General features: G+C 43.0%; 1 protein-coding gene across 1 annotated transcript in view; it reads left to right on the top strand.

Moving 5' to 3' along the window:
- Positions 1-509: 509 nt before the first annotated feature.
- Positions 510-19,120, top strand: part of LOC309598608 (lethal(3)malignant brain tumor-like protein 4) — a gene marked incomplete at both ends in the record, with an annotated part of 37,439 nt that continues 18,828 nt past the window's right edge. Inside the window, 12 exons of the mRNA XM_082329348.1 lie at positions 510-623; positions 4,687-4,840; positions 8,035-8,143; positions 8,697-8,868; positions 10,309-10,366; positions 11,415-11,503; positions 12,763-12,867; positions 13,522-13,657; positions 14,155-14,246; positions 15,232-15,383; positions 16,996-17,072; positions 18,525-18,610. Coding sequence (XP_082185474.1) covers positions 510-623; positions 4,687-4,840; positions 8,035-8,143; positions 8,697-8,868; positions 10,309-10,366; positions 11,415-11,503; positions 12,763-12,867; positions 13,522-13,657; positions 14,155-14,246; positions 15,232-15,383; positions 16,996-17,072; positions 18,525-18,610 — 1,344 coding nt within the window. The remainder of the gene's footprint in view (positions 624-4,686; positions 4,841-8,034; positions 8,144-8,696; positions 8,869-10,308; positions 10,367-11,414; positions 11,504-12,762; positions 12,868-13,521; positions 13,658-14,154; positions 14,247-15,231; positions 15,384-16,995; positions 17,073-18,524; positions 18,611-19,120) is intronic.

Below are 19,120 nucleotides of genomic sequence, written 5' to 3' on the forward strand. Positions count from 1 at the left end.
GCTATAGCTGTATAGGGGGACCTGCCAACAGCTGCTGGATGCTGCTGCTCCCCCCTAAGCTGTACAGACTTCTCACTTTTATGTAGTGTATCAATTTGTGCATACGCGTATGTGTTTGTGTTTCTGTAATTTTAAATCCTGGTACTACTAATATCCGCACCAAAGCTCCTGCTGAATCCAGAGACCCCAGGATCTTGCCAGTGAACTGTAGTTGGCAAAACCACCGTACAAATCAAGTAATTGTTAAAACTTACTGGTTTATCTTTTTGTCCTCAAACTGCACATATGCTTAATGCTCTTAACTTTCTATTCGTATTTACCTAAGTGTCGTGGGCAAAATGCAAGTTTGACATTTTTTCCCATCTTTTGAAACTAGTATTGCTCTGAAAACCCCTTGTGAAATGTAAGCAACAGGCCTGTTTATTCTGTGCCTCTTTGTTTTGTTTTGTTTTCACACCCTAGTTTTCTTTCTTAAAATTAAATAAAGAACCCAAAGACTAAGCAGAAAGATGGAACAGGATGTCTTGGAGAGAATCATCAGCATCCCGACAGCAGACCTCGATATGTTGAATGCCTTAGACTGGAAAGACGGCATTGGTACCTTGCCTGGTAGCAACATACAAGTAAGAAACCAAGGAACACAAAATACGTGAGCGGCCACCCTGCATTTGGCAGTGCAAAATATTTGCAATATATTCTGCCGTTTGCAAACAAAAGTTGTGCAGAGAAAACACTTTGTTTTAAACAAGTGGGTTGCCATTACCAAGGAAGTGGTGAAATTCTACTAATGTTTCTGAAAGCCTGGTGATACTCCCTCTCCCTTTCTAATTTCTTGCTCAATTGATTTCTAAAGGCAGGAAGTATTTTAAATAATTGTTTTCTGCTGATAGAAGTTATGGGCCTGATCTTCCTAATTCTCAGTCGTGTCCATACAACATACTCAGGCAAGAAATCCCGTTAATTTCAGCCCAGCATGAGAAAGACATTTTCTCAGAAAGACAAATTTTCTCAATTTGTGGGGTTGAGTCTTTAGGTTCTCTTCACATCAGTGGTTCTTTTTTGCAGCTTTTGACAGCTGTCTATATTTTACATATTCATGATAGTGACAAATGCAGCTCTGGTGTAAATGGGAACCAAGATCTGATAGTCACAAACTGGTGTTCTGTGTTGGAGGGGGGAGGAGGGTGAGTGTCTGTTGACTGTTTCCCAAATTACCTTCAACTGTTATTTCAGTTCGATTGCACTTCTGATGGCTGAAAATGAATACGTAAAATTGCCCTCAAGGCTGCAAGCTCTGAATCTCGGGGAGGGGGGGAGAAATCAATTTCAAGTGAAGTAAATTGGAGCTGAAGGGACTTGAGAGCTTTGAGAAATCAGATTGTTGGTATCGCGTCAGGCATTCAGAATCGGGACCCCGACCTTCTGGAAGTGTTGACAGTCTTCCCCTTCCTCCCTTCCTCCCTTTGTGCAGAGAAGTCGTCTGCATGGGCTGCCAGACCTCACTTAGGCTGCGGGGACAACGATTCTGCTAGCACATGTCGCGAGAACGTGGATGAACTTGCATGCTTGGAGTATTTTGAGATCAGTGGTTTACGCTCCCATCAGACTGACATGGAATTGGGTCCGCTGACTTCTCCTCGGAGGTGCTTTGGATGATTATTTTGCAGTGGCCTAACTTCTGCCCTGTATTTAATCAAAGTCATTATACTTCTGCTTCTTAAATAGCTGAACAGTGTATTGCCACAGCTTTTCTCTTACACAGCAGTAACGTTCCTTTGCCGAAACAGCTTCACTTTCATTGATTCCTCGTAATAGTAGAGAATCAACAAAGCACCACGTTATTTATTGGACTGAAAGACACCAAATAATATTGTATTGTTTTAGATTGGATGATCAAGTATAAGAGCACTGAGTACCCTGGTTAGTGAGTGTGGTAGAAATGTTTAGCTGGAACATGATAACTAGCTGCACAGGAAGCCACTTCATTCTTAAGATGCCAGACACTTTGGTTTTTTTTCCCCTGCAGAAATGCCAAACACTTTTTTATTTTTTTGGTTTTGCTGTTTAAATCTTTTTTTCCCCTCTCTACCTGCTATATTCCAGTTCTTGCATGTACAATGAAATGTATTTTTCCTTAATTCCCTTAAAAAAATTCTCAGGAAGGACAGATTGTTTCTGGAGGATTTGCATGGATTTCATATCGGCAAACGCGCTATATTGAACCCCTTTGTGTAAAGGAAGATGCAGTCCTGATAGTAGCACAGTTATGCATTTCCAGAACTTAGGAATGAGGGATATTGCCTTGAAGAGTCTTGGGATGAAACTGGAGATTGCCTCCATGGATCAGCCAGTCCTCAGCGTCAGATCAGAGCCTGTTAATAAAGATGCTCGTTGTTTTTCTAATGCAAACTTTGTTTTCTGGGGCCTGGACTGGGCTTCACCAGTTCATGTGGCTGCAGGTACGCCATCAAGTTATTAAAGGAGGAAGTACCAGCCTGCTGTCTTCACTGGTTTGGGCTGAATCAGAACTGTTAATTTGTATGCAGGAGTGTCACTACCCCAGAGACTAATCTGCTAATGCAAAATGACATTGGCACCCTTCCCCACCTCCAGCTGCGCGCTCTGCTTCGCGCTCGCTCTGCTGCTTAATGGCGTGTAGAGATCTGGAGATGCTCCTTCCGCTGACCTTCTGCTGGTGATGCTGAGCTGTCCTTATCGGCCATAGCAAGGAACCCCTGGGATCTGCACTGCTGCGCTGCTGCTCTTCTGGCATTTGAGGAAAGTGAGAGGTTTCTCCTCTAAACTGGATGGTCTCCTGCAGGAAACTCAGTCCAGTTAGAATTATAATTTCTTTGAAATGGATTGTTTCTCTTCGTGCTGAAATAAAAATGATGCTCTGTTTCTTCAGGGCTGCAGAGGAGGAAGTGAGCTTTTCAGAAGCAAGTCCAGCATCTTTGAAGCTTTAAATACAGGCTTCAGATAAAAAAGAGAGAAAGGGGGAAGAACATTTGGGATAAGGCTTTGATAAGGTGCTGGAGGCAGGATCCTGAGCCCAGGAAACATGCAGGAGTAGAGGAAGAATGGTGCTTCTCAGTGCAATGAGGAGGTGAAGCAAATGCTTTTGAGCTGGGTTTGGCAGGTTTGAGCGAAGAGCGGATGGCTGAGTAAAGATCTCAAACTAACAAAGTGCTATGAATAAAAGCTTGGGAGCAGAGCTTGCAAATGCAGCCCACCTTTGACTTGTCTCTCTCATTCTGGAGTTCCACAGCTCCGTATTGCAGACAGTAAAGAAGATCAAGGAATGAGTAATCTTTAGAGCTATTTGCTCATCAGAAAGACAATTTTAAAATTTTTTAATAATAAATCTAATAAAAATAATCTAGTAAAAGATGCACATTGACAGTATTTGGCACACTTTAATGATTTTATCTGGACCGATGAAGTGTTCCTTCACAGCCTAAGACATTTTTTAAGCTTAAAGGATTAAAGTCTCTGAAGTCCGCCGCGTATCATTTTCCATAGCTACCCCGTGGAGTGAGCGCTTCGCTGTGTGGCTGGAGGGGTTTTCTTGTTCTGCATCGGAATGTACCCTTGGCCCGTGGTGGGGCAGGCAGCGTGTGTGCGGGGTTGGTAGGCAGGAGCTGCGCTGGAGCGGAGGATGGCTGTGCTAGCAGAACGGCCCTGGGAGGGTCGCCGACCCCAGCAGCTGACGGAGGGTTTAAGGGTCAAAACTTGGGGGAGCTGGGACTGGGAGCTTGGACACTGACTCCTGGCCATACTGGTGCATGTACCTACCTACCTGCACTGCCTGTGGCCCCTGTTAGGTGTATTTCTAGGTTGTCTGGAAAGGGTTTGGACTTGAGACTCTCCCCTCTTTCTGTGGGTCAGGGCCTCACTGTGGCTTTCACTAATAAGCGGTACCTGTGCAAGGACGAGCTTATCAAACGAAGAAAGGCTAGTTATTTCTGAGTGTCTGCTGGTCTTGAACAGCCTCTGCTTATCCCCGCATTCCTCTGCTCCTCTGGGAAGTTCCACTTCCCACCAGACTGTCAACTGTCATTGAAGGAGGCTTGAGAACCGCTTGGCCTCTTGCAGCTCCAGATGCTCACTGCGTTCACGCGGTCCCGGCTGGCGCTGTGCTCTGAGGTCTTTAAAGCCCAGGCAGCGCCAGCTGGGGGACGTATCGGACAAGTTCCCCCCTGGAACGTGACCTTTCTGTCAACATCCGCTGGGCGATTCCCGCTTGCACTCAGATTCTAGGGAAGTTGTTGTACATCATAATGCAATAAATGTAATTGCTTTTGTTGGAATGATTTGAACCGTCAGAGCAGAGTTTTGGCTTAAACTGCTTTTCTGAGGGTATTTATTCTGATGTCTTCGTCGGAGGTCTGCGTTTTATAAGGCGAGCCCATCCAAAGCAGGTAGAATTAACGTTGCTTTCCTTCGTTGACAACAAAGTGCATCGTTTGGGTTTTTTGGGGGCCATTGGTGGTGTTTTGAGGAGGAGTTGTGTTGGGTGTTTCTCACTTTTGTTGTTACTTATTTTTAATGCTTTTTAATGTACATACGGCCATTTCTTTTTGTCCCATACCTCGGTGCTCCTCAGGGAGTCCTATATTCCTTCCTGTCCCCCTTCCTCGCCCTTTTACTACTGCTTATTTGCTTGCTTTCTTCTCTTACCTGCAGTTCTGTTTAAATGAGTTTGGACTGCTAGAAATCATTACTGAAGCAGAAGCAGAAGCCATAAAAACTCTTTCAGCTTCAGCAGTAAATGCCAGCCCAGCCAGCTTTGCTCCTGCTGCTATCAACGTTTCCACTGCCTCTAGCGCTGATTTGGAAGGTGAGCTTTTTGCTGTGGAAGAGAGTATACAGTTTCTGAAAAAGCTTCTAGAAACAGGTCTGAAATGTGTGTTTCAGTAGCATGGTGCTCCCTGGCGCAGCATGTGGAGTGAGTCACTGTCTTATTTCAAATATTTTAGGGGTATTTAGAGTGAATGTAATTACTGCGTAGTCATAACAGTACCTGGCGCATGCATTGTGCTCGCCTTTGTGGAAGGTAAGTGTGGTTATATAAAGGAGCTGGGCTAGATTTGTCGATGTCGTCAAACATCCCTCTCACGCTGAGTTTTAACTTAGGTCCTGGGTTCTCTTTATGTGGTGCTTCTGGGAAGCCGGAGCCCCTTCTTTCCAGGGTAGTGGATCAGCAATGACATCAATGTTTCTCCTTAACACTGGTGATTTACTTCTCACAACACCAGTTAAGTCTGCATCTGTATTAAACTAAACTGCCTGTTTTGGGACTTTGAGACCAGAATGGTCTGGTCATATATACCTTATTAAATACTCTCAGCCTCCAAAACAGAGCGGTTGCACCCACTGGGCAGCGTCTCAGCTCCATGCTAACTCCTGAACCGTGCTTGGGACGGTGCTAGGTGCCCTGGGCCAGACGTGCCGTGGGGCTGTGCTAAAGATGCACGTGGCTGAGTTGCAGGACCTGGCACTGTTTGATTTACTCGTATGGCTGTGCCTTAGCTGACTGCTCTCAGGGGTGGCGGGGGTTTCCAGCGTTATTCCTTTCTCTGGTTGCATGCATTACGCAGTGTGGAGCATGAACGGATGGCACAGTGCTATGCTAAACTAGGATTCCTGGCTCAGGATGAATCCCCGGTACGGTTAGTTATCTTTGCAAGAGCATCCTTGAGAGTCTCCTCTAACCTGGCTCATGCCAAGAGTTACGCTATTAGCCATAAAAGTTTTGAGGTTTCCGAGGCTACTGTAATTGAAATGAGGGAAAAGCTGCGTTTTAGCAGGGTAATACAAGCATGTTGGTGGACATGCACAGCGATGTAACGGACAAGAAATATCTCAGTTTTTTGCAGACCTGTTCTTACTCTGTTTATCCAGAAACCAGTAGCTCAAACCAGAACATTCGTATGTTAACCTCTGAGCTCTTTCATTCCAGAGCACTCGGTTGGTTAAGCTGGCCAGCCTCGCTTACTTTGGTAAATCACTAGTTTCCTTTGATTAAATTACTCGCTGCTTCAGTAGAGCTCCCTCGCACATGTGCCTGAGTGTCTTTCAGAGCACGCTGATGGAGACCAGGTCTAGGGACTGAGTGGCGATTAAAAGCTTTCATCCCAAGAGTACCGTTAGCCGTCCAGCGTAAGGTCATATTTTAAAGCTGCTCTTGGTTAAACGTGACAGCATGTGGTTGTGGCACAGGGAGCCCTTGATAGCTTTGCCTGATGCCTGCTACCGAAACAGGGCTTCTTCTCAGGTGGTGGCAGGAGACTTGAGAATTCGCTTGGGACACACAGGCACCACGGGACAGCCGCTGGAGCCTGTTCAGTGTCTCACTTGTCACCCGTGCACCCTGGTGCAGCGATGGAAAGGACGTTAACTCTTTGTATAACTCTTTGTATAAGGTCTGTGTTAGCGATGCTGGATCCCTCGTCAAGGCAAGGCTACGTCACTGAAGTCGTACATCCCTGTGAAGGGAATTTCTTCTTTGAGGAGGGAACGATCTCGTGTCTTGTTGCCTGCCTGGACAAGTGTCTGCCAGTTGGCTTTCCCCAGGATTTTGATGGAACTATTTCTGGTTTTGGGTAGGAAGGCTTTGCACCTGTCTTCCCTGCTGGCTTTTCTCATCTCGAATTTCGTGGTAAGCTCTGCAGATTCACTCTACGCTTACAGGCATTTGCTTACGCCTCTGCTGATTGTGGGTCATTCTCCTCGTCTGCGCAAGCTCAGGAGATGTCAATCCATCAGGTGAAGAACCGGCTCTTACATGGACACCTCCGCACTAAGCATTTTTCACATGTTTAGTCCAAGTGTATTCCGTAGATTAGTGTGACTTCTAATTGAGCAGAGCTCTTCCAGCGCTCTTGGTTCTTGCAAGTTTTCCCTGTTTTGTCTTTTTCCTGCCTGGAATCACTGGTCCCCGATGGCACAGGGAGAGGCTTTACGTTGTGTTACAAGCAGGCATGCGGGCACTCTGTGCGTAGACAGTCTATCTGCCCAGTTCCAGCCAGCACCATCTGACGTCCCTATTGGGCTATAGGGAGCAATCAAATATAAATGAAAAATGTCAGTCGTCCTAGCAGAACGAGTACAAATACTGGTAAGGAGACTATGAAAATGGCTTTAAACAGAAAGGAAGGTGACTCATATCTCAGCGTTCTGGCTTGTGTGATGTGGTGTGGTTTTTCTTTTTTTCCTTTAAAGTGTTTAATGGTGCATTCAAAAATGGGTTGATCAAACCAGTGCACACAAACGGTGCCACTAAATGCAGAATAGGAATGACGTATACGCAGGAGCCCCCGTGCACAATTTGCACGTCAGGTTACTTGAGCAAAGTATGCATCAGGATAGTGCAGATGCCTGGTAATGGGTATCACTGTCATTGTGTTTTGTTAAAATATTAAACATAAGTTAATTTGCATTAGGAAGAACTCAAATAATAGGAGAAAGTAAAGATAAATGATATATTGGAGTTATTCCTTACATTTTCGTGCTTTCATTCAGATGAAAGATTGATGTATATCCCTTGCTAGATACAGAAGTAATTGTTTCTAGTCTGTCATCAATAATGTGCTATTTTTAGAGGCTGCCTACAAAGGATTTTCGTATGTATAAAGGCTGAAGTCTTTAAACTTAACCGACTGTATTGAAAGTATCCAAACAAGATGGACTTGTTTGACATGTCTTTCAATTTAGAGAGTTACTAGGAATAAAGAAATAGAAAAAGATTTGTAACTGTGTCCTGGTTATAGCCCTGAGATTATATCCTCCTTTATCACTTTTACAGGGGGCAGGGTTTCTCCAAAATTAAAATATTACAGATAAAAGGGGGTTTTCTTTAATGAGGTGGTACACTCTTTCTGTGTGCCAGCGCACAGATAATAATTACTTCCCTCACAATGGGATACTGAGGGTCACTTAATGAAAGTCTGAAAAGGACTTTGACGGAACTAATTGCATGAAAGGTGTTTTAACATTTTAATTTAATAGTTGTCTTTTTCTTTGCTTCTGCAGTGCCCAGAGAAGACGTGCCCTGCTCTCATTTCCAAACCTGTGAGCAAATGGATTGCTTTGAGAATGGAAAGTTTGGTACTCAAATGGGCTCCCAGCAGCACAGGGACAGGTAAAGAAACCCAACATTCTTCCTCTTCTGGGTTTAAAAATGTTTAAAGAGAACATTGTGTTAGAAAAAAGTGTTGCTGCGAGTAGAATGAAATCCTCAGAGCAAGTGTTACCGTGGCATGGCTGAGGCAGAGCCACCTGCGCAGCTCTGCCCATGACCTTCCTGCTAGCCCTGAGGCTCCCGTGCCCGCCAGAGGAGAGCTCCTCTCTAGAGCTCCCTCCTCATTTCTCTTCCCAGCCTGCGGAAATGCTGGTTGTATGCTCGATGCCTCAGTTCTCATCCTGCGGTTAAGGATGATGTCTTAACTTCTGTAGAGTTGTAAAAAGGCAAAATTAAAAACTCTCTCGCGCTGCTCTGGTGGTGAGAGCAGTGCCGGTACTTTGGAGTGCTTTTAAAAGAGATATATCTGGCAAATCCTGCAAACACGACTCACTTCTTTAGGTTCTCAGCCCAGGCATCTTCATTCTTCCAAAGAGGTACAGAGACACTGGGAATACTGCAGGAGTATTGTTGCACTTTTAATTTGATTTTGTTTTCAATTTTGGATGTTTAGTGATACCAGAGACATTCCAGATGATTGCAGAAACAGGGGAAATAGTAGAAATCTTAATACCAGCAGTGGCTGTCAGGTGAATGAGGCTGACAGACCTGTCAAACGTCTCAGAAGGAAGAGAAGGCTGCTTCTGGAGTCTGAGGATGACGAGGAAAATGCAGATGAGGATGAGGTAAATGAGGCTGCATGTATTTTTTTTAAAGAGAACCGTGAAGAGCAAGGACCGTTCTGTGTCTCAGATTATACTGTGCAATGCAAACTGAGCTGAGGGAGGTTGTTTTGTACCCATGAGAGTGGTCTGGGTCTGATCCTGATTTCCATCAGTGATGAGAATATCTCTTCTGAAGTCTGAGGAGTCGTAAGGGTGAATGGCTCACGTGAAGTCAAAGTCAAGATTTCAGACTGTATCTTCATAGGTGTAGTTATAGCCCTGCGCACCAAGTGTATTCCACAGTAATAAAAACACATGCCTCCAAAAAGACTTTAGCTAACTACAGTCAAGGACTGTTATGTGGTATTGAAGATTAGTGTCAAACCGCAGAGTTTGATTGCTTTTTATGAGGTTCTTGCATGTACACTCACTGCACTACTAGAAACCTGTATTAATGGAGGATGAATAGAAGTACCTCAGTCCTGACCTGATTTTTCTTAACTTTCATTAAGCATCTTACTCCCTGTAGGGGCCCTTCTTTGTGCAAGCCTGCGTTCTGCTACCGTGTGCGTAGCCTCTCAGGCCTGAGCCATTTTATTTATATTCACGTATTGCACGTGCTTTTGTAATGCAGAGATGCTGGGGTAGGTGTTGTTGGTAATGCAAGCTGAAACTTCTGATGCCGTGAACAGTTTAACTCATCTTGTTGCTCAGCTTTTCTCTGTGATGTGTATAAGATGTTTTTAAGTACATACGTGTTCAGAAGTACTTGCATTCTGTCTCTTCCCCCTTCTCCTCATTTGCAACTGCCCCCCCTCTCTTCTGGGCCATGTTTGGCAGGCAGCTTTGCATTTCAGATTTTGCCCTTTTTGGTTTGCTTTGAGAAATGAAAACCCTGGGTGAATTAACATGAGTTTGAAAACCCCACAGAAGAAATGTGAATGGCAGTCCGGCTTGGAGTGTGACACAGGGAGACCCTATTTTCTGGGGTGTTCATCTATGACAGTAGTTACTTGAAGCTTCTGCTTCCTTCAGGGCTTCAGAATTTTTTTTTTTCTGTATCCATTCCCTGGTATAGATGACACAAGAACCTCTGAAAGGAAAAGTGGAGCATTACAGTGAGGCTGCTCACGTGAGCAGTAAATCCTGCATTGCAGAAAGCAAATCCTGTGTATTGTAATGGAGATTTTGGGCCCATGTTGCTCTTCAGTAGCCATACTTAAATGAACTTTAGTAGCATATATTAAATAATTTGTAAAGCACTTCGGGATACTGCAGGATCAAAGTTATGTATGTAACATACCCTACTAATGTTCTTGCAGGGTTATTCAAAAGAAAATAATGCTAGCTAATAGTCCTGTAGTTACATGTTACATCCTTATTGTACCTGCATTGTGAGATGATCAAAGAGGGAGGAAAAAACAATATTGCTAAACTTTTTTTTAACGTATCTGTGTCTAGGAGAAGAATAAATCAAATAATATGAAAAGCCGCAGAAACACTAAACCAATAAAACAAGGTGAGCTAAGCTCATAGTCTCTTTTCTTTAATGTTTATAGATTTTTTTGCTAGCTATTATAAAATGAATAATAGTAAACAGAAGAGGAAAGGACAGTAGAGCTCATTTCACATTCAGAATAGCTTATTAGGTACATAACCCTCTTCCCACAGTCAGTCTTCTGAAATGTATTAGCCAGAATAGACTAGGTTTGCCTGCATGGTGGGCACAGCGTAGAGGATCGAGAAGGAGACAGTCTGATCCAAAGCTCACTGAAGCCAGTAAGAATATCTTTTCCATTGACTTTGGAGAGCTTCATAGCCACAGACGACGAATGCTAAATAGAAAATAAGTTGTAAACAACATGTGATTGATTATAGACTTTGGGTTAAATTTATTATGTACCTTAAAGCATATGTCAACTGGGGGGAGTTTTTTAATATGCATTTAAAATGTAATTTTCTGTGTGTTTGACCGTGGTCCTACTAGAATGAATCCAAGCACCTGCCCAAGTTCTTGTTTTCATCGTCTGCGTACTGGTAGCTGCCTCTCTAGTAGACGCATTGTGGTATTAGCAGGTTATAAATATATGTGTGTGTATATATATATAAAAAATGTGAACTGGACAAAATTTCACTTTGTTTTTAATTTGTTTTGGGTTTATTTCAGCTGCAATTATATGCCTGTTTGTGCTGTCTTTTAGTTTATATCTAACCCCTTACTCCTCTGTGAAATATCAGGAGAAGGAATTATTTTCCGCAATTTTAAGTTATTATATCTTGTCCAAACTTTACGGTGGCAACTTTCCATGGGCAGTTTGCCAGCAATCCGGGTGCCACAGCTCATTTGACCTGTGATACAATAATTTTTTTTTTTTAATGAGAAATGAGCACGGTTTTCCTACTGCTGGAATCCATACCTTTCCTCAAAAGTTGGGTAACACTGCCTCCTTTGGGGTACAACAGCAAAACAGCGTTGGCGTGTACGTGGGAGGAGAAAGAGAAGAGAGGGCAGAGCGGGAGGCATCTGAGAGAAACATTCATTTTTCTCTTTGTTTTTGATTGCTTAGTTGTTCCTGGAAAGAAGAAGGTATGGAACTGGGTTTCCTACTTAGAAGAGGAACGGATGCCAGCTGCTCCCCTAAAACTGTTCAGAGAGGTTGGCAGCTTTTTCAACTCTCTTGCTATGTTTTTCTCAGGCAGAGAATTACTAACTCAGTGGAGGTAGGATTGGAGACTGTCCTCAAGCCAGCAGTTACATTTATGAGTTGTTTCGTTGCAAGCAGGCAGTAAAACCCCCACGTTTGTTTCCAGCCCTGAAGCACTGTGGAAACAGGCTTCTACCCTGTGAGTCTCATCCCAAACCAGGGTATAAAAAATGCTGGTTGAATCTCGCTCAGAAATAAACAATGACTGTTTCGATCGGCCTTGGGTAGCTCTGGATAAATGGGCTGTTGGGCAATCTCCAAGTAATGTTGGAGAGGGACAGCTTAATGTCTTTCATATGTCCCGTGCTTCGGCTGTGGTTGTACAACACCCCTTCCACCCTTCCTCTGTAGAAAACTGCAAGTCGGTTAGCTCTGTGAATGTTGTAGATTGTCTCAGCGAGAAGTGACTGCTGCGAGGGAGGGTCGAAGTTGGGTTCCTTCGTAGTCTGATGCACTGAAGGTGGAAGAGGATGGGTTTAGCCTCGGTGAAGCTGCTCCTGCGCTCCAGCCCACGTTAAAAGTTCAGCTCCCAGTGAGCTCTGCAAAGCCAAGGGCTGTTGGCGCCTTACAGAGGGAGATGAGAAGGAAAGTCAGGTAACCACAGCGGGTGCAGTAAGCCATTTTCCATTCCAGTTCAGATTTCTTTTTAAGCCTTTACTATACTTCAAATGTTTAATTTGGATTAAGACCGCAAATAATTGAAAAACACAAATGTTTTCCGGAATGACTGTGTAAATGGGCTCCAGATCAAACATGCCCTGTCCCTTTTCCCGTTTGAAGATGAGAAGTTACCTTTTGGGAAAGCCTGGACTGCTGACCTCGTGCTGACACAGGCAAAGGGATTTTAGCTTTCCTGGCCCTTTGTTTCTGCTGGCCCTCCTACATGAGGCTATGAAGGGGATTCTTTTGTGTTTGAATAGAGCTCATTTCTGCATCTGCTGAAAGATTTGTTCATAGCTAATTGCAACAGGCTCGTGGTTCAGTGTTTTTGAGAGATTAATTAGAATAACAAGTAAATCTGAAATATGGTGATCATGCCATTGTTGATCTCTGTACCTGCGCCTGCCTATTAAAGCAGTGATCATTTACTGATAGAATTTCTTCTCTGAGTTGAAAATTTGAAGCCTTAGGTATATTTGATGACTGCTCTGCAATAGATTCTCTCTTTTGGAATTAAAAAAAAGTGTTTCCTTCTTCCCCTCCCTCACAGTATCAGTCATTCCCACAAGGCCGAAATGGATTTAAAGTTGGAATGAAATTGGAAGGGCTGGATCCTGAACACCCCTCTCGATTTTGTGTTCTCACAGTGGCTGAGGTAGTTGCTCTTCCTATCTTTGATTCCAAAAGTCCCATGTACATTTAGGATTTTTTTTCAATAAAAAGTAGAAACATAAGAATAATAGTACTTCGATTAATTAATGGTTGGGAGGAGTTCAAGGTGACTCTGAAGGAATAGTGTTACGTTGTTAAGGATCTATGCCTGAAATTCTACTGTCAGATTTTTGCAATTGTAACTCAAAATAGTAAACCTATTAATTGCATACAATGAACAAATATGAAAAAGAACAATGCAATTAGGCCCTAAGACTTAGTAAATATAAGGAAGTCAAAATGCTTTCATGCTTCCTCAGTTATGCGAAATCTGTGTTGATCTGGTACAGACATAAAAGATCTCGGGCTGTATTTGTACTCCAGATATTGCTGCCCAGTAATATGTACATGAGTATGGAATAGGAGGCCAGTGAAATTACACTGACCAATTTTATTTTCAACTGTTCGAAGTGAGGAACGAGGAGCATGGAAACTGGGAGACGTAAATGAGGAAAAATAAAACTCAACTTTTGAGAAATAAATGAGATCTTAAATTTACTTCCGTCTATAAATCCAATTATGGGAGGAGTGTTTGATTAGTGTTTTTCTTTAACTTCTTTATGACCCTTTATGATAATCAGAGCTCCCCTCATTATAGGTACAAGGGTACAGAATGCGATTACACTTTGATGGTTATCCAGAGTGCTATGACTTCTGGGTTAATGCTGATTCCTCAGACATCCATCCTGTTGGCTGGTGTGAAAAAACAAGTCATAAGCTGCTCCCTCCTAAAGGTATGAAAAAAAAATAGAATGGTGTACAAGAAACCATAAATTCTACTAAGAACTAGTTGTCCTGGCTCTGCATATTTCATTTTTAGTATGATTTCATTGCGGAACTGAATCTGAGTGGCTTAAAGGGAAGAGTGTAACTAAGATAGGGAATCACAAAAGAACAAAACAGCTTCCTTTTGATATTGCCAAAGATTGACATTGTTAGTCAAATTAGAAGCTCTTTATTGGATGAGCGTGTAAAGCAAGGAGTCTCTTTGGGGTTCAGGACTTGCTTCTTTCCTGCATTAAATTTCCTAGAAACGTTTGAAGGTTGAGATTAATGATTGGGCATTATACTGGAAAAGAGAGAGATGTTTTAGCTGAAATGCATAACCCCTGAAGATTGTAGGGCAGTTATCATGCAAAGTTCATATTCTTCCCAGGTAATTTCCATTTCTGAAAAACCAATCTGAATGTAACGGAGCTGTGTAAAACAATCTTTTTATCTCTCTTTCTAGGTTTCAAGGAGGGAGAATTTAATTGGACTTCCTATTTGAAGAATTGCAAAGCTCAAGCAGCTCCAAAGAGCCTTTTTAAGACCCTCAGCACTGTAAGTGGTGATATTGAATCCAAGATGTTTCAAATAGGTCTGATGCTAAGTGAGCTTTGACCGGAATATTTACGTGGTTTTAATATGCTCGTGTTAGAGGTACAACCATGGTACAATCAGATGCGAGCCATTTCCTGCTGTGATTTATTTTTAAGATAGGAAACTAGTACAATTTTTCTTCCTTCTCCCAGTCACCGACTTTCCAGAGAGAGAATTTGTGTTTCCCTTCCTCCTTAATACTGGAGGAAAAGATTTACTCTACCATTTATTAAATATATTACAACGGTCTGTTTTGCTGTGTCCCTACACTCAAGATATTTGTGTCACTTCCCTCTAATTTAATCATTTCCAAAATAATTTCTGGTTTCCAGCAGCATACTCATGTGCGCCATGGGATTCATTATGAGGCTATGGATCTTGAGCATTTTTCATCCTTCGCCCACTGTTACTTTCTTTTTGGTTGTTAGCCTCAGTTCCTGTATAACACTCGCTGCCATTTTGTGTCACTCAGATGACACAAAGGCCACGGTCTGGCGGATTTGACGCTGCAGAGGGACAGAGCACTGACTTCAGCAGGATCAGGGCCTAACTGTGCAGCTCTGCTCTGCTTCCGACGGAGTCGCCTCTTTTCCTTGAAGACTCTCTAATTTTTCCACTAATAAGGCCAGACCTGCAATGCTGGCGCTTTTCCTCAGCCAATACTCATCGGTGCAAGGCGTGTGCATCTTGGCCTTTGAATCTGTAGTGTTGTTGTGTACCTGGCGATTCTGTTATTTGAGCCACATCAGCTCTTTTTTAGAAATAGTAACAATCATTGCCAGAACACATGGAAATCTTGTCTGTAGACCTCTTGCTAGTAACTGTAGTGTGTTTTCATCTGTGGGTTTCAGGGTTGCAACCTGCGACAAATGAGTTTGTAAGGGTAATTTAAATGGCCTGACCTAGAACATGGCTGATTTCCCTTTCCTGATGTCCTGTTCCTCAGCCTGTCACACCCTCTGGTTTTCGTCTGGGAATGAAACTAGAGGCAGTGGACAAGAAGAATCCGTCGCTGATGTGTGTCGCGACCATCACGGACATGGTGGATAACCGCCTGCTAATTCATTTCGATAACTGGGATGAGAGTTATGACTACTGGTAAAGAGATTCTGTTTCTAATATATATCTGCAAGTAGACTGTGGTTTATATCGCTCTTCCACTAAGGGTAATATCTAATATTTTAAATATAGTCACTAATGTTGGGATCTTAAATCAGTTTTCAAGCGTCTGTATAATTACTGTGGGTTTTTACAAAGTGCCGGTTGCCCAGTAGCTTCCCTTGCTGTTTGAGTGCTCGTCAGTTGGCTCAGTGCAAAACCAGTGGGGTTAGCTGGAACTGCCTGTGGAGCGCTCGAGGAAAGAAGCGTTTGAGGTAATGCAGCTGGCTGACTTGGGTCAGGCCAGGGAATGTTCACGTTACCCGTTCCTCTGGCAGAGCTAAAGGAAGAGAAAGCTCCACTAGTGACACAACCTGGAATTAGTAACACCCTCTCCTCCAGGACTAGTAGTGGGTGTTGGCGTGTCTCTCTGCCAACTTACATTTGGAAGCAGACAGTACTGAAGTCAGGAAAAATCTTTTCCATTCGCTTTAGCAGAGTTTGGCTAAGGCCCTTTGAAAATAAAAATGATTGCCAACATTTAGGCTTTTAAGTCCTGACCTGCTCTACAGTTGTTCTGCATCTGAGAATCTTGATCCCCTGCCCTCGTGCTGGGACAGGTGGAATATTGGTCAAGGAAACATTTTCCCTTTTTGGTCCGTGTTTTCCAACCTACATGAGCGGAGCAACTTACTTTGAATTTGTCTGTGAAAGCAACACAAGGCACATGCTTATCAAAATAGCGCTGATTTGATCAGTATTCTCTGTTCTCTCTCCCATCTCCTTTTGTTTGTTTTTTTCAGAATAGGCACCTGTTTGGTGGCAAGTTGGTCTTTTCTTTCTTTGCCATAAATCCATCACGCAGAGCTTTGTAACGCTGGTGTTTCCATTTGCAAGATTTCAGATCTCGTTCCTTTACCATTTTAGCTCATGAAGCTTTGTTTTCATGCTGTGTTTTGTTTGGAATTTGAAAATTTTAATGGGAAACACAAGCAAACAAAGCTTCAAAGTAGAGCTTGGCTGAAAACACAGAGGTTTTCCTAGATCTGAAAGAATGCTTTGGTTCCTTCCTCAGAGCAGATGTGACAAAAGGGGCTGTCTCAAATTGGCCTGTCGCTTCTTTCAGGGACTCAGAAGATCTAAAAATGCAATAAAATTGGGAACCAGGCAAACTACCACTAGGTTTCGGCTAGAATTAATGGATAACGTGCAGTTCTTGGCAAAGACCTTGAAAGTAATTTCCCCTTCTTCCACAGTAACGGCGTTTCAGTTAGGGACGAGGGTTTGGTTTTTGTTTCTTCGCTTCCTTTGCATTTTAGCTCGCATGATCTATGTCCAGGCTGAACTGTGGTTGGTATGGTCCATGGGGGGGGGAATTTTGTTTTTTTAAAGCACCAGTCATCTTTGTATTTCTCTGTCCTGTGGGGCAGCTTAAACGCCTTGAAAACTTGACGTTATAAATTCTAACGAGGTAATGCTTGTCTTTTACACCATGATCACACCCACTGAAAGCATCTGCTAACCCAGCAAAGGCGTATCAGTCAGCATTTGAAATTCTGCTTTTCTTTTTGCTTTAAAATTGACTGGTGCCAACTTTCTCTCTTTCATTCAGGTGTGAAGCTAGCAGCCCATATATTCGTCCTGTTGGCTACTGCCAAGAAACTGGAACCCCACTGACAACACCACCTGGTATGTTGAAAGTGAGACTTATTTCCCGCCTCAGTCAAAAAACGTGCAAGCTTTCTCTTCCCCATAATTACATATTTGCAAGTTATAGGTTCCGTTCGGTACTCTTTTTTCTACTGAGTGAACAATATTATTGTTCATGCTTTTTGCCGCTGCATTTCATTTTGTTTCATAGCTCTTTCAAAAAATGGAACGGGGTTTGGTAATTTGTAATTGAATTTGATTTCAGAAGGGAAATAACTTTGAAGTATTTACAGCACTTCCTTTAAGGTGAGCTGGAAGAAAGAGGAATCAGTATCATGATTTCATAGATGATAAGATGGAATTTCTGGAAATGGAGGAGTAACTGAAGCCACATCTCTTTCTGCTGCACTGGAATTCAGTAAATGAAGAGAATGTTGGCAAATGAAAAAGGACAGAACGTACAGGAAAATCAATGCTGTTTTCAGGCCTTGGAAGTGCTCATTCACCTTAAAAATAACAAAAATTTTAAAATGTTGTCTGCTGTATGCTAGATTGACAGCCCTGGAGCAAGAATTTCTGTAATTACTGTGTATCAAGTTTGGTAGAGTGGGTGGCGCTACAAGATCCCTCTGCCTTGGAGGAATGAGCCTTTGTGCCTTTGCTGCAGATGCAAAAGGGGTTGTAAACACGCTTTCTTCAGCAGCACCGCATCTGTTCCTGCTCCTGGAACGTGCAACAAGGCTGTGGCGTGCAGCTCCCCTACTCATATCATGATTGCCCGTGCCCCCAGCAGAATCTGCAGTCAATTCTGGTTTCTCTGCTGAGAGGTTTATGCGTAGCAATTTGCAGGCTGTCCTGTGCATTTAGTCCCTGCACCCTCCTGCCAAAAGGAAACAATACTGAGGCTGAAAAATAATGAAATAGGAGGGGGAAAAAAGTAGAGCAGTTTCTTAAATGTAGCTGCCAGGGAGAGACATCCCGTTGTCGTTAGAGCAGCACACCCATGTAGGTGTCTGAGATGATGGTAATGGCGATGGAGCCTTTTATCTCCAGACTGCTGGTTTTACTCAGCTATGGGTGAGTAGGTAGCAGGAGACGAGAAGTTTCTACAATCTTGCAGGCACTCACACATAGAATAGTTAATAAAATAGGAAATTAATTCAGTGATGCCATTGCACATCGCAGAATCCTCTGACTAGCTCTTAATTGGCAGCTTTCTCTAGAGAATAAGCGTTGAATAAGCTGTACGGAAATGAACTCTTCAGGTCTTTCAGGTCAGGGTTAAAGCCCTGTGTGGAAGCTAGGGAAACTTGCGGTGCTGCTGTGTGTGCTGTAAGTGGTGTGTATGAATAAACAGAGCACTTTCCAGCACTATCCATTGTAAGTGCTAAATTAACATAATAGCCATGTGTTACATAGCTGCTTTTCTGTTGTTTGTAACAATAAATGTGGGTTTTTCTTACTTAAATGTTAATTCTCTGCTTTTTTCAGGATACAAGGATTCCAAAGTCTTCTCATGGGAGAAATACTTGGAAGAAACTAATTCCCAGGCAGCCCCAGCAAGAGCATTCAAACTGGTTGGTGAATCTCTTTGATTGTCCTAGATCAGGAGGGTAGGGGAAACTGCTCTATCTACCCTTTCTTGCTAGATGCTTTCTTTGATGGTGGTTCACCACGTCTGTGCCAAGAGGGTGCAACTGGGTTTTTTACTTTGAGTTTAAGATCATCTGTCACTGCTGCTAAAACAAAACACACAGCGGACTACAAGATTTTTATTTTTTTTTTAAATTCCGTAAAAAGCTGTCTTGGAAAGGATTTTTGACTAAACAGCTTAACTTGCACCATTAGCAGATTTAAAGGAAGAGCCTTCAGTCCACACAGATAAGTGTAGCTTTCAGAGGAATGTATGAAGGGCAGTACCTTGCCTCAGAGAGGCCGTGGAGAAGAGAAAGAGCTGGTCTTCTGCTCGAGGTCTGACTGGGTGAGCAAAGGGGATCTCCCAGTTGATATCTGAGCAGGACTGATGCTGTTTGAACAGACTTTCCAGACTCTCCCTTCGTAGGGGTCAGAGGTGGATATCACTGACC

This window comes from Platalea leucorodia (genome assembly GCF_965183815.1).
Source record: "Platalea leucorodia genome assembly, chromosome: 18".
Classification (NCBI taxonomy): domain Eukaryota; kingdom Metazoa; phylum Chordata; class Aves; order Pelecaniformes; family Threskiornithidae; genus Platalea; species Platalea leucorodia.